The 13,213-nt window shown below is 41.8% G+C and overlaps 1 protein-coding gene across 2 annotated transcripts in view; it reads left to right on the top strand.

The window, feature by feature from the left end:
* LOC114687429 (carcinoembryonic antigen-related cell adhesion molecule 1-like) overlaps positions 1-13,213 on the top strand; it is a 69,188-nt gene that overhangs the window by 25,066 nt on the left and 30,909 nt on the right. For both annotated transcript variants that reach the window (XM_037201485.1, XM_037201483.1), the window contains exon 4: positions 4,189-4,464. In XM_037201485.1, the coding sequence (XP_037057380.1) occupies positions 4,189-4,464 (276 nt within the window). The remainder of the gene's footprint in view (positions 1-4,188; positions 4,465-13,213) is intronic.

The following is a 13,213-nucleotide window of genomic DNA, read 5'->3' as shown; positions in this document are numbered from 1 at the left end:
TCCTCAGGGAAGCTCAATCATAACCTATCTGTAGGACAGCCCAGAACAGCAAAGGCTGAGAGGGCTCTGGTCTACACTCAGTAGGAGAAATCAGTGTAGCTGGAGAGACCTGAACCTTGTGTCTCAAGGCAGGCAATGGGTCGGTGAGGACCAGGAGATAAAATGAGGTCTCTGATTCCAAGTCTTGAGTCTGACCATCACCAAACTCTTGTATAATATTAGAGGGACCAGCCTCAATATTATACATCCCAGGGGCTCAGGAGAGAGAACTACTGACGGCGAGGACTATTATCAGGAAATATAATCGCAGCACACCGAGTTCTATAGTCCACTTGCTTTAATTCCTCTGGCATAACATCCTTTATACACAGCTTCAGTTCTGTTCTCATGTCTAGCTCCTTTCTTGCCTGATTTCTCTCTGTATTTATCTACTGTCCCCTCTAGGTTCTATCTTAATTCCTTCATCTAGTTCTGTCCCTTCTAGGTTCTCATCTATCTAGTTCTTTCCCCCATCAGCTTCTCTCCCATCTCCTTCTCTCGCATCTGGCTCTTCCTCATCTTGTTCTTCCCCATCTGGCTCTTCCTCATCTTCCATCTCGTTCCTCTAGTCCTCTCTTTTTGCTCTTCAATCTAGTTCTTCCCCATCTCAGCTCGTTCCTCTCAAGTTCTTACCCATCTCGTTCTTCCATTCTCTTCTCTTCTGCCTGTCCTCTGCTTTACAGTTATATATCTCCCCCAAATCACAATCCTCCCTCCACCCAGGACACTCAGCCTGAACTTCCTCAGACAGTGATTGTCTGAGGAAGTAAGGCTTAATTGGCACATCCGCCAGGCCTTCTCAAACAGGTAGCCTGGATGCTTAAGTCTGTTCTAGAGAGTACAGAGGTATCTCTGATAAGGTACTTTCCTCCATCCGGTGATGGACCTGGCCAGATGCTACCAATAATGATAATTACAGCGAGGCTTGAACTGGGAGTTCTGGCTGAGCATAGCTGTTAGCACAGAAGTTTATCTAAATATTCCTAGAAGTGGTTAGGTAAGTAGCTAGAGGTCTATAAAGTTAGTAAGGCTGTAAGAAAGGAGGGGTCTGACTAAATTGTGTAAAGCTATTACTTAATGTCTACCTGACTTTGGGCAGTGTCTCCTTGTGGAATTTACCTTAAGTCAGGAGACTCGCCTGTGGGCTGTTATCACTGTTAATCCTCGGAAATTGGGTGACCACCTGGGTGATGTCTCCTTGTGGAATTTAAGTCAGGAAACTTTCAGGTGGGCTGTTATCATTGTTAGTCCTTGGCAGTTGGGCGTCCACCTGGGTGGTGTTTCCTGTAGTCCTTGAAAGTGGCCAAGGGAGATATCTGATTCCAGAGAAAGCCTTTCCCTGAGGCTGTTCTCCAAATTACCTGGAATGTGTATGTCCAGAGAGTGCTCAGTCTACACTGTTAGTCCTTCTTAGGGAAAAGTCAATTGGGAAAGCTATGAAGGCACACATGATTTTCATAACAGAATACAGCTGATATATAACAAGCCAAGTAACACCAAAAACTCCTTGGGATTTGGCTTCCTCTGGAGGAATTCCATGATCCCTCCAGGTAGTGACTTTGCCATAACCAGCTGAGTTCTTATGATATATTCCTGCGGCCCGCAGCACCAAACACTGCAGCTCAGTTCACACATGAGAAAGTCTTTTCTTCTCCCATACACAGCACAGGAGGCCCCATTATCTCTGAGCACTCAGCCACTCCATCTGCCTTTAATTTGCTTCCTGCCTGATTATTTAAAGATATGGGTCAGCTAGGAGTTAAGAGACTATCTCTGGTTGTAAGATGTCATTGCAAGAATCAGAAGTACCACACATGATAAATCATCTCTCTGTGGTCAGCACATTACTGCTACCCAAGCCCAACATCACAAACAACAATTCCAATCCCATGGAGGGTAAGGACTCAGTAGCATTAATGTGTGAGCCTGAGACTCAGAATACAGCCTACCTGTGGAGGATAAATGATCAAAGCCTCTGAGAAGAGGACAGGCTGAAGCTGTCTGTGGAAAACAGGACTCTCGCTGTACTCAGTGTTGTGAGGATTGACACTGGACCCAATGAATGTGAATCTGAGACTCAGTGAGGGACTCCCCACTGACCCATTCACTCTGAACATTACCTGTAAGTATTTTCTGTTTCATCCTGGCCCCAGTTGCCTAAATACAGAGGGCTAGAACTATGCCATACTCGGTTCCAGTCCCCTTGGGTTCATGACACAGACCACCATACAGATACCTAGGCTGCCAGGGCATCCTGTCCCAGCCCAAGCACATGTAGACAGGCCCAGCATTGAGCTTAAATGGGCTGCAGGGATTCTCCTGCCTAGAGAGGCTCAGGGTAATGGAGACAGGGGATATGTCAGACTCCGCCTCAGTGCACACATGAGTGTGCAGTGGGGATGTTTGTGTGTTGTGCTTGAGATGGATCAGGGCTTGTGCTTGATGAATGAGTACTCTTCTGCTATTCTGCACCCCAGCTCTGGGTAGGACCTGCTCAACTAAGGTTAAAGCATAGCTCAAAGAGCTACTATGTCCTTCTACAGACCATGATTTCCCCTCCTCTTTGCTGACATCATGTGTGATTTTATTCTATTTTCTCCAGATGGTCCTGATGTCTTGATCATATTCCCCTCAAATATTCATTTTCATTCAAGGACAAACCTCACATCTCCTGCCACACAGATGCTAACCCACCTGCACAGTACTCTTGGTTTGTCAATGGAGAGCTCCAGTCATCCTCCCAAGAGCTCTATATTCCCAATATCCATACTAATAAGAGTGGATCTTATACCTGACTTGTCTATAACTTTCACTGTCCTCAGTAAGAGCACAGTCAAGAACATTACAGTCCTTAGTAAGTGGATCACTGAAATATCAGCACCAGGTTAAGGGTGGAGTCTTTTGGCTTTCTGGGAAGGTGCAGAAGCATTGAATTTCCAGCCCAGGACTATGGAAACTAGCAAAACTCAGTCTTCCCCCAAGATGTCTAATGCCTTCCTGGTTCTCTGGTTTCTGGCCGATAGGGATGGAGTTTGCAATGTGAAGAGGAAGTTTTTCCAGTATTGAAAAGTCTTTAGTTATGTGAAGGACTTTCCATGGTTAGGAGAGCCTCAAGGTCAAGATTTCTTTCTGTGCCTAACACAAGCTTTCCTGTCCCCTCCATTTTCATTTTATGATCTCCATGACCTACAAGGAACACCCAGGGCTTTCAACTGTGCTCACATTCTTTTTCTCCAAATTGGGGGAAAATATTCCACACAGATAGGGACTAGACCTCTGCTCCCAGGTCTGCCCCTGTCTCATGGGTGGGGTCCAGGCTCAGCTCTGACTCGATGGGATGGAAAGAGTGGGTGGAGAAGGTGTCTGAGAGCCCTCTTCTGAGTCAGGGTGAACTATGTCTCTGACAGTTGATGATGTTCTTTTGCTTACTCTTCTCAAGGTTCAAAAAACAAATATCAGCTGAGCATGGCTGTACATACCTTTGATCCCAACACTGAGGAGGAAGAGGCACATAGTGTGATTTTGAAGCAGCCTGGTCTACATAGCAAGTTACAAGCTAGCCAGAACTGTACAGTGAGACCCTGTCTCAAAAATATCAGTACTGAGGATTAGAGTGTCAGGCTGTGGTCAACACTGTGACTATTCACTTCTTCTCTGTAGTATTTAATCCATATCTGTGGGGCAGGAAATACAATTTTTCTACAAACAGAAATTCTTCAGTTAAGGATTTCTCCCAGTCCTGAGGTCTATCCTTTAACACCTCTAAGTTACCTTGGCCATCTTAACCCTATGACTAATTTTTTAATAAAAATTAAAATGCTATTTCATAAAGGCAAGATCTGACTGTTCACAGTCAGAGAAAATGTGAGCAAGAATACCCATAAATATCAGTGGAAAATACATTCCTCTACCCTGAGATTTCTGGACATGTGGGCTGAAGAGCCTCGCAGTGTGGAATCTACACAAATACCCTGAGTCAGGGTCACTGTGGGTCATATTGATAGTTGAATGATTCAGCTCTTTCTTTACAGACTGTATCTTGAACATGTGAATTGCAGAGGGCCCCTTCGTTGTATGTGCCCTGGGAGCTGGCTGAGATCTCTGAGGGTGAAGGACTCTCAGCTGGTCCCTTCCATTGTTTATTCACAGAACCAGTGATTAAACCCTCCATCCAACTCACCAACACCACGGTCAAAGACCTGACCTCTGTGATCCTGAAGTGCTTGTCAAACGACCCTGGGATCTCAATCCATTGGCTCTTCAAAGGCCACAGTCTGAGAATCACAAATGAGATGAAGTTGTCCTCGAACAACAGCACCCTCGAAATAGTCCCTGCCAGGAGTTCGCATTCCGGGGACTATCAGTGTGAAGTATCCAATCCAGTCAGTTCCCAGAGGAGTGACCCCATCCAGGTGGACATAATAGGTGAGTGAACTCTTCTCCCTTGTTACTCCATAGCTTTCGGGGTGAGGGCAGTTTCTTTATCAATAGAGTGCAGACTGGGTCAAAGTCACAAGGAGAAAAACCTGTTTCAACATACAAATACAGCCAGCTTTGTGATGGATGCATGTTAATCTCATGATAACACACCAAGCAAGGTGAGCACAGTGCTGCATGCCTTTAACCCCAGCACACCAGAGGAAGAGTCAGTTGGATCTCTATGAGTTCCCAGCCACCCTGTTCTTTGTAACCAGTTTCAGGTTAGCCAGAGCTACATAGTCTCAAAAGAGAGAACATGAAGCCGAAGGCATAGAAGTACAAGGCCACTCAACTGAATGGACTAGGCTCTGCTGACTTCCCATGGGAGACATTGCCTTGGAGGAGTTGGGAATCAGGGGTGTACTGGGTGGGAACACTGGTGGACTGGGGAATGAGGAAAGCGGAATCTGTGGTTGGTATGTGAAATGAATAGAAAATCTCTTAATAAAAAAAGAAGCACAAGGACAGCCCAGATTACATTGTGAGACCTGGATAATAATAATAACAATAGATGTTAATATAGCAAATAGAAATGCAAAGTGATTAAGAGTTTAGGGTCTGAGTCAGACACACAGACCACCCTCAGAATCTAGTAAAATATTCATGTTACACTACACCCCATACCACACAATCAAATTTTCTTTAGATTATTTCCAATAACTAATATGAATACTGCATAGACCCTAGTCTTATTCTGTTGAATACAGGACGAAGATAGGAGGAAACAAAACATTTTTCTAGAAATACTTTTCCAAGTAGTTTGTTTCCAAGGTTTTGATCCATAAATATAAAATGCATAGATAGAAAGGACCTGTATTGAGTTTTTTACTACGTTTGCATATTTATTCATTTTGTATGGGTGTTCCCCTCCTGTGTGTGGAGGTCATAGGACAATTTCTGGGGGCCAGTTCTCTCGGGACAGAGAATTTAACTAAGGTAGGTGAGCAAGCCCTTTATCTGGTAAGCCATTTCTCTGGCCCACATTGTTTGTGCATTTATATCTGTGTGGTAGTTGGCCATCGGTACTGGAAGGGAAACTGTAGGCACTCTTCCCAACTGAGCCATTTTTGCGGCCCATATACTGAGTTTCTTATCCTCATGCTCCTAGCACAGACTCTTTTTTTTCTGGTATCTGTTTTTTTGTGGTATGTAGTAGTAGTAGTAGTAGTAGTAGTAGTAGTAGTAGTAGTAGTAAATGTGTGTGTGTGTGTGTGTGTGTGTGTGTGTGTGTGTGTGTGTGTGATTCTTAACTATTGAGCTATCTCTCCAGTTCCATAAACCAAATGCATGGAGAGATAGCTCAATAGTTAAGAGCCCTAGCAGCTTTTCCAAAGGACAGGGGATTAATTCCCAGCACCCACATGGCAGCTTATTATTATCTGTAACTGAAGTTTCAAGGAATTCAACACCCTCTTCTGTCCTCCTTATGTAGAAAACATGCATGTGGTATAGAAGCATACAAGCAGCCAAAAGGCCCATGTGATGCATCTGGCATCATAACAAAGACACCATTTGAAATCCAATTTCAAGGTGCTTTCATCCTGTCTCCTAAAAGTCTGATGACTTTAAGGTCTGATCCATTTTAGGTTTTTGATCCAGGTAGAGTTGATTTGTATATGCTGTTAGGTGAAGGCTTAACTTCATTCTTTTACATGGATATTACATCTTCCTAACATCCCTTGTTTAACTGACTTTTCTTCTAACATTGTGCATTCTTAGCAGCTTGATCAAAACACATTTGGTCACAGAGGTTCAGATGGACAGCAAGAATGACTTCCAAGTTCTGTAACTCAATAGGACAACTCCGTTTCACACCAATTAATTCAAAAGAGCCAGCAGAAATGTATGTTTTTAAGAAACATAAAGAGTGACAGATGAAATGCTGGATATGCCAACTGTGCGTATCTGACACACATTGTAATATATATGCAAAACTGTGCCCCATAAACACACATATTTATCGTTTTAACTAATCTTTAATTTAATCATGGCCGCCGGGCGGTGGTGGCGCACGCCTTTAATCCCAGCACTCGGGAGGCAGAGCCAGGCGGATCTCTGTGAGTTCGAGGCCAGCCTGGGCTACCAAGTGAGTTCCAGGAAAGGCGCAAAGCTACACAGAGAAACCCTGTCTCGAAAAACCAAAAAAAAAAAAAAAAAAAAAAAAAATTTAATCATGGCCAGTGTGCATGAGCATTTCTGGGCTTTCTAATTCTATATTACTGATATATTACTGATGTGTATTTCTGCCTTTATGTCAGTAGTAAGTATAAGATTTTGATTGTTGCAGCTTTGTACTAAAATTATGAAATCATGTGGGATGTACTGCAATTTTATTCTTGTTTTTTTCAAGATAATTTTAAGGCCATTTTTGATGGTGTTTGCCTATAACCCTAGCTCTTTGGAGCAGAGACAAGTGGATCTCTGGCAGTTTGAGGCCAGCTTGATATATATAGTGAGTTTCAGGACAGCTAGAATGGACTTTGCTATTTCTGTGCAAAATGCCACTGGGGTTTTGATCTGATATGCATAGAACTGATAGAGTACATTCAGGGATAATGTCCTCTTTTAAAAAAAAGTCCCATCCACTTATGAAGATGAGGCAAGAGTAACAAGTTCTAAAAGTGCCTACTACAACCAATTCAAGGCCAGCCTGATTAATTTAGTGTCATCCTGTTTCTAAATAAAAATTAGAAGGCATAGCTTAGAGTAGAGCTCAGTGGTAGTGAATTGCTTACCTTGCACAAAGCACTCAGTTCAATCCCAGTACTGCAGAACAACAGTAATAATGAGATTAAGTCTTCCAAACCATCAATGCCAATGGCTGTCATTTCTTGTCTTCTTTCATCATCTCTTATTTGGTAGTTTTCTGAGTGCAAGTCTTTTATCTCCTTGGTGAATTTAATTGTAAGTATTTTATTCTTTTTGGTGCTTTCACAAATAAATATTTTCTTCATTTCCTTTCCAATTGTTTACTGTTATGGCTGGGACTATTTATTGCTCAGGGGCTGAACACTTGCCAGGCACGCATGAGGCTCTAGGTTCAAGCTCCACTACTGCCAGGAAAAATGAAAATCAAATTGTTCAAAGTCAATAGTAGTATACAGAAATACATCTCACTTGGGCATGTTCATTTCATTAGCCAACCAATTTACTAGTTTTTCTCATTTAGTTCTGAGAAGGTTCTGTAGAATGTTCAGGATTTTCTATGAACAAGTTCCTGTCATCTAGAGATATATTTAGCACCTCATAATTGGGTACGTTCATTTCATTGTCTAGCCTAATGGCTCTGTGTAGCACTCCTAAAGGTCTCTTGAACAGAAGTGGTCACAGCAGCATCCTGTGTTCTTCCTCATCTTAGAGAGAATGCTGTCAGTCTCCCCACTGCATATGATTTTGGCTGTGGGTTTCCATGTATGGCCTTGGTTACAATAAGCTGGACTTCTATCCAGTTTCTGTGTTTTTCTTATCAAATTCTGTGAAATTTTGTCAATTTATTTGTTGATCCAATCTTCTTGGTTATATAGCTATTCCATTTGGTTTCTTTTATGCTTCTATCTCTAAAGAATCCATGTTTGTTGGAAATTGTCCTTTGCATCTAGGCCACACAACAGTTAGCATATAACTACTGAGTGCTCTTGAAATTCTTCATATTCTTGAGAATGGATGGTGAGGTCACAAATTGTATTAATATCCATCTGCTTTTTTTCAAAGTTAATCTGGGAAAAGTTTGCTAATGTTGTTAATTATTTTTGAAGAACCAACTTTTGGTACATCAGCTTTCTTTGCAGTTACTCTAGTCTCTGTTTTGTTTATCTTCATCCTCATCCTTAGTGTTCTCCTTCTACTGGGATTCAGGAACTTTTAGGGGACAGGGGTCTCATTATATTAACCAGACTTGCCTCAAATTCACAATCCTCCTGCCTCAGCCTCTGATGCTAGGATGCTAGGTTATATCACATATTTCACCTGCCTCATAGTAGTTTTTAAAGACTTCATATAATAATCAAGTAACCTTTCTTTGGCAAATTACCACACATAGAGAAAGAAAAAAAATATTGCTATAATTATTCCTACCACTAGGGTTAGCCTTGAAGCCAGGTAGTCTGGTCTATCTCTGATTAACCATACAGATTTAAGTAATTTTTGAAAACCACTTTAAGCTCCAGTTTTTCATCATCTGAATGGAAATAATTTCTATGTGACAGACTCATCATATAGATGAAGCCAGATACAAATACAGGACCAGCCACTTCATAAATACCATACCACCTTGGTCAACATTAGCATTAATAATCACTCTTGAGCAGACTGGTGAGGTTTGAACCCCAAATGATCATAACAAGGAGTAAAGAGGTGAGGACAGCATTGATACATAAGGGGTGTGGGGAGACACATGTTATACAAAAGGTGAAACCACTTTAACATAGCTACTAAATAAAAATGGGAGAGAAAAAATGAGGGGGGGGGTCTGATGAAAAATTTCTAAGCCATGGTTACTTACTAGATTTCATCCACCAGGAATGTGTCCATGAAGGGCTGAGACAAGCAAGTTATTAGTGGAGGAATATACTTGTGAATGTGAGCCTGAGATATCCCTCAGGACACATGAAGATATGATCTCTGTGTAGGCAGAGAAGCAGGCATATCTTAGATTGCAGTGCAGTTCCAACAGAGTTTCTACAAGTTTGAGGCTGAGTTCTTCACAGTCACCAAGCAGAGGGGAATGTGGTCTTACAGAGTCTGCCTTGCTGTCCTACCCCACTGCAGAAACCATGGTCTCTGCAGAGGAGCTGGTACAATGAGAGTCAATAGCCTGGGCCTTCTTTCACTTAGGTCACAGCCACAAGAGACCACTTATTCATGGCTGCCACAATGAGACTCTGAGAACAAGATAGAAACACTGGATATTCAACACACAAAATTGCAATCACCCTGTCTAACATTCCCACAGCTTTACGTGATTGCCTTGATGAAATTGATGGAATTCGAGTATTGGAAAGAAGAGGGAGAACTAACCTAGAAACACAGGGAGGTGAAAAGGACACTTGCTAAGATCCTCACACTTCAACTCACCCAATCAGTCTTCTGCCATCAAGGTGGGAAGGTGTTTGTCAGCTGTAGGAGTTTTCTGGTAGAGATTCCAGGTCATTTATGTATACTATCATATCTTCTGCAAATAGGGAAAGTTTGACTTCTGCCTTTCAAATTTGTATCCCCCTGATTATAGTTTTTGTCTTATTGCTCTACTTAGAACCTTGAGTATTATATTGAATAAATATGGGGAGAGGGGACAGCCTTGTCTTCTTCCTGATTTTAGTGGAATTGCTTTGTGTTTCTCTCCATTTAATATGATGTTGGCTGTCAGATTGCTGTAAATTGCCTGTATTACACTAAGGAATCTTCCATGTATTCCTGATTACTCCAAAACCTTGGTCATGAAGAGGTGTTGAATTTTGTCAAAGGTTTTTCAGCATTTAATGAGATGATCATGTGGATTTTATCTTTCAGTTTGTTTATATGGTGGATTACATTGACAGATTTATGTATTTTGAACCATCCTTACATCTCTCTATGAAGCCTACTTGACCATGGTGGATATATTTTTTTACTCCCTTCTTGAATCTGATTTGCCAGTTTTTATTGAGTACTTTTACATCAATGTTCATGAATGAGATTGGTGTGCAATTCTCTTTCTTTGTTGCATCTTTTGTTGTTTAGGTATCACGGTGACTGTAGCCTTGTAAAAAGAATTTGGCAATGTTCCTTTTGTTTCTATTGTGTAGAACAAATTGAAGAATATTGGTATTAGCTCTTCTTTGAAAATCTGGTAGAATTCTGTGCTCAAACCATCTGGTCACATGCTTTTTCTGGTTGGGAGATTTTAATGACTGTTTCTAGTTTCTTTTTTTTCATTTTTTAAATTTATTTATTAAATTTAATCTTACATATCAGCCAAAGATTCCCTTGTTCTCTCCCCTCCCACCCCTACCTCCACCCCTTCCCTCCAGTCCACCCCCCCCATTTCCATCTCCTCCAGGGCAAAGACTCCCCTGAGGATTGAGTTCAACCTGGTAGATTCAGTACAGGCAGGTCCAGGCCCCTCCTCCCAGGCTGAGCCAAGTGTCCCTGTATAAGCCCCAGGTTCCAAACTTCCAGTTCATGCACTGAGGACAGGACCTGGTCCCACTATCTGGATGCCTCCCAAGCAGATCAAGCTAATCAACTGTCTTATTTATCCAGAGGGCCTGATCCAGTTGGGGGCTCCTCAGCTATTGGTTCATAGTTCATGTGTTTCCTTTCGTTTGTATAATTGTTCCTGTGCTTTTTCCAACCTTGGTCTCAACAATTCTTGCTCATACAAAAGCTCCTCTTTCTCACCAATTGGACTCCTGGAGTTCCACCTGGGGCCTGACCATGGTTCTCTGCATCCGGTTCCCTCAGTCATTGGATGGGGTTCCTAGCATGACAATTAGGGTGTTTGGCCAGGTGGCCTTTGAATACTTCAGAGATCTATTCAGAGGGCCTGATCCAGTTGGGGGCTCCTCAGCCTTTGGTTCATAGTTCCTGTGTTTCCATTCGTTTGGCTATTTGTCCCTGTGCTTTATCCAACCTTGGTTTCAACAATTCTCGCTCATATAAACCCTTCTCTTTCTCGCTAATTGGACTCCCAGAGCTCCACACCCTAGATGCCCTTCAACTGAAGAATAGATAAATAAATTATGGCACATATACACAATGGAATACTACTCAGCAGAGAAAAACAATGGCATCATGAGGTTTGCAGGCAAATGGATGGATCTAGAAAAAATCATCCTGAGTGAGGTAACCCAGACTCAGAAAGACAAATATGGCATGTACTCACTCATAGGAGGATATTAGAGGTGGAACAAGGATGACTGGACTGCTACTCGCATCACCAGGGAGGCTACCTGGAAAACACAGGACCCCAAGAAAGACACGAGGATCGCCCAATGACAGAGAAATGGCTGAGATCTACATGAACAACCTGGACATTAGTGGGAGTAATGAAGGGCAAGGGTCAAGGGAAAGAGAGCCTGTGGGAGTAGGAGATCCCAGCTGGATCAAGAACAGAGAGTGAGAACAAGGAATAGGAGACCATGGTAAATGAAAACCACATGAGAAAAGGAAGAAGCAAAGTGCTAGAGAGGCCCACAGAAATCCACAAAGATACCCTCACAATAGATGGCTGGCAATGGTTGAGAGACAGCCGGGATTGACCTACTCTGGTGATGGGATGGCCAACCACCCTAATAGTCATGCCAGAAACCCCATCCAAGGACTGAGGAATCTGGATGTTTCTAGTTTCTTAAGCATTATAGGTATATTTAAATTGTTTATCTGGTCTTGAGGCAATTTTGGTATATGGTACCTATCCAGAAAATTGTACATTTCTTTAGATTTTCCAATTATGTGGATTAGGGTTTTTGAGGAATGACCTAATCATTATCTGGATTTGCTCATTATTTGTTGTTATGTATCCCTTTTCATTTCTGAATTTTTTATTAGGATGCTCTCACTGTGCCTTTTGGTTAGTTTGGGGAAGGGCTTGTCTATCCTGTTGTTTTTCTCAAAGAACCAACTCTTTGTTTCATTGCTTCTTTGTATTGTTCTATATGTTTCCATTTTATTGATTTCAGCCCTCATTTTGATTATTTGCTGGCATCTATTCCTCCTGGGTGACTTTGCTGCTTTTTGTTCTAGAGCTTCTAGGTGTGCTGTTAAATCGCTAGTGTGAAATTTCTCCAACTTCTATATGTGGGCATTCAGTGCTATGAATTTCCCTCTTAGCACTGCTTTCATAGTGCCCCATAAGTTTAGGTATGTTGTACATTCATTTTCATTGAATTCTAGGAAGTCTTTAATTCTTTATTTCCTCTTTGACCGATTTGTGATTCAGTTGAGCATTGTTCAGTTTCCTCGAGATTGTAGATTCTAATTTTTGTTGTTGTTGAAATATAACTTTAAGCCATGGTGGTACAAAAAATAGAGGAGTTATTCTTAAATATTATTAAGGACGCACCTTAATAATATTCTTCCCAGGGGCTGAGAAGAGAAGCTTGTAAACACTGACAATTATTTTTTGGAAATGAATCTGAGGAAACCAAGGTCTTTCTTTGTCTGTCAACTTTATTCATCTGGGATAAAATCCTGTCTACAGAGCTACAGTTCTGTTCTCCTGCCTAGCTCCTGTCTTGCCTGATTTTTCTCTATATTTACCTACTGTCCCCTCTAAGTTCTATCTTAATTCTCTCATCTTAATTCTGCCTCGACAGAGCCTTCTCATCTTGGCCTTACTCATCTAGTACTTCCCTACCTGGCTCTTCCTCATCTTCCATCTTGTCCTCAAGTTCTCTCCTGAAAATCATCCTCTAAGTCTCCTTATACCTCTCAGTTTCCCCACATGTCTGAGGTGTTCAGTCATAAACCCAAACAATAGCAATCCCCTGGCAGAGCAAGTTATCAGGCTTGAATTCCTGCAGGGTCATAAAGGCAGGTAAAAATTTTCCTCAAGGAGTGAGTATCAGGCTTTCTTTTACAACCCAAAAGAGAGTGGTAAAAGAGGAGGTCAATTGAGAGCTAATGATTGGTTACTATATAAAAAAAGGGGATTTATATACTCAGTCTACATTTCTAGAAGTGGTTAGGTAAGAAGTTAGGAGTCTATAATGTTAGT

Source organism: Peromyscus leucopus, chromosome 1, assembly GCF_004664715.2.
Source record: "Peromyscus leucopus breed LL Stock chromosome 1, UCI_PerLeu_2.1, whole genome shotgun sequence".
NCBI lineage: Eukaryota > Metazoa > Chordata > Mammalia > Rodentia > Cricetidae > Peromyscus > Peromyscus leucopus.
Note: the sequence above shows the minus strand (reverse complement) of the source record. Positions and strands in the feature narration are given on the sequence as shown.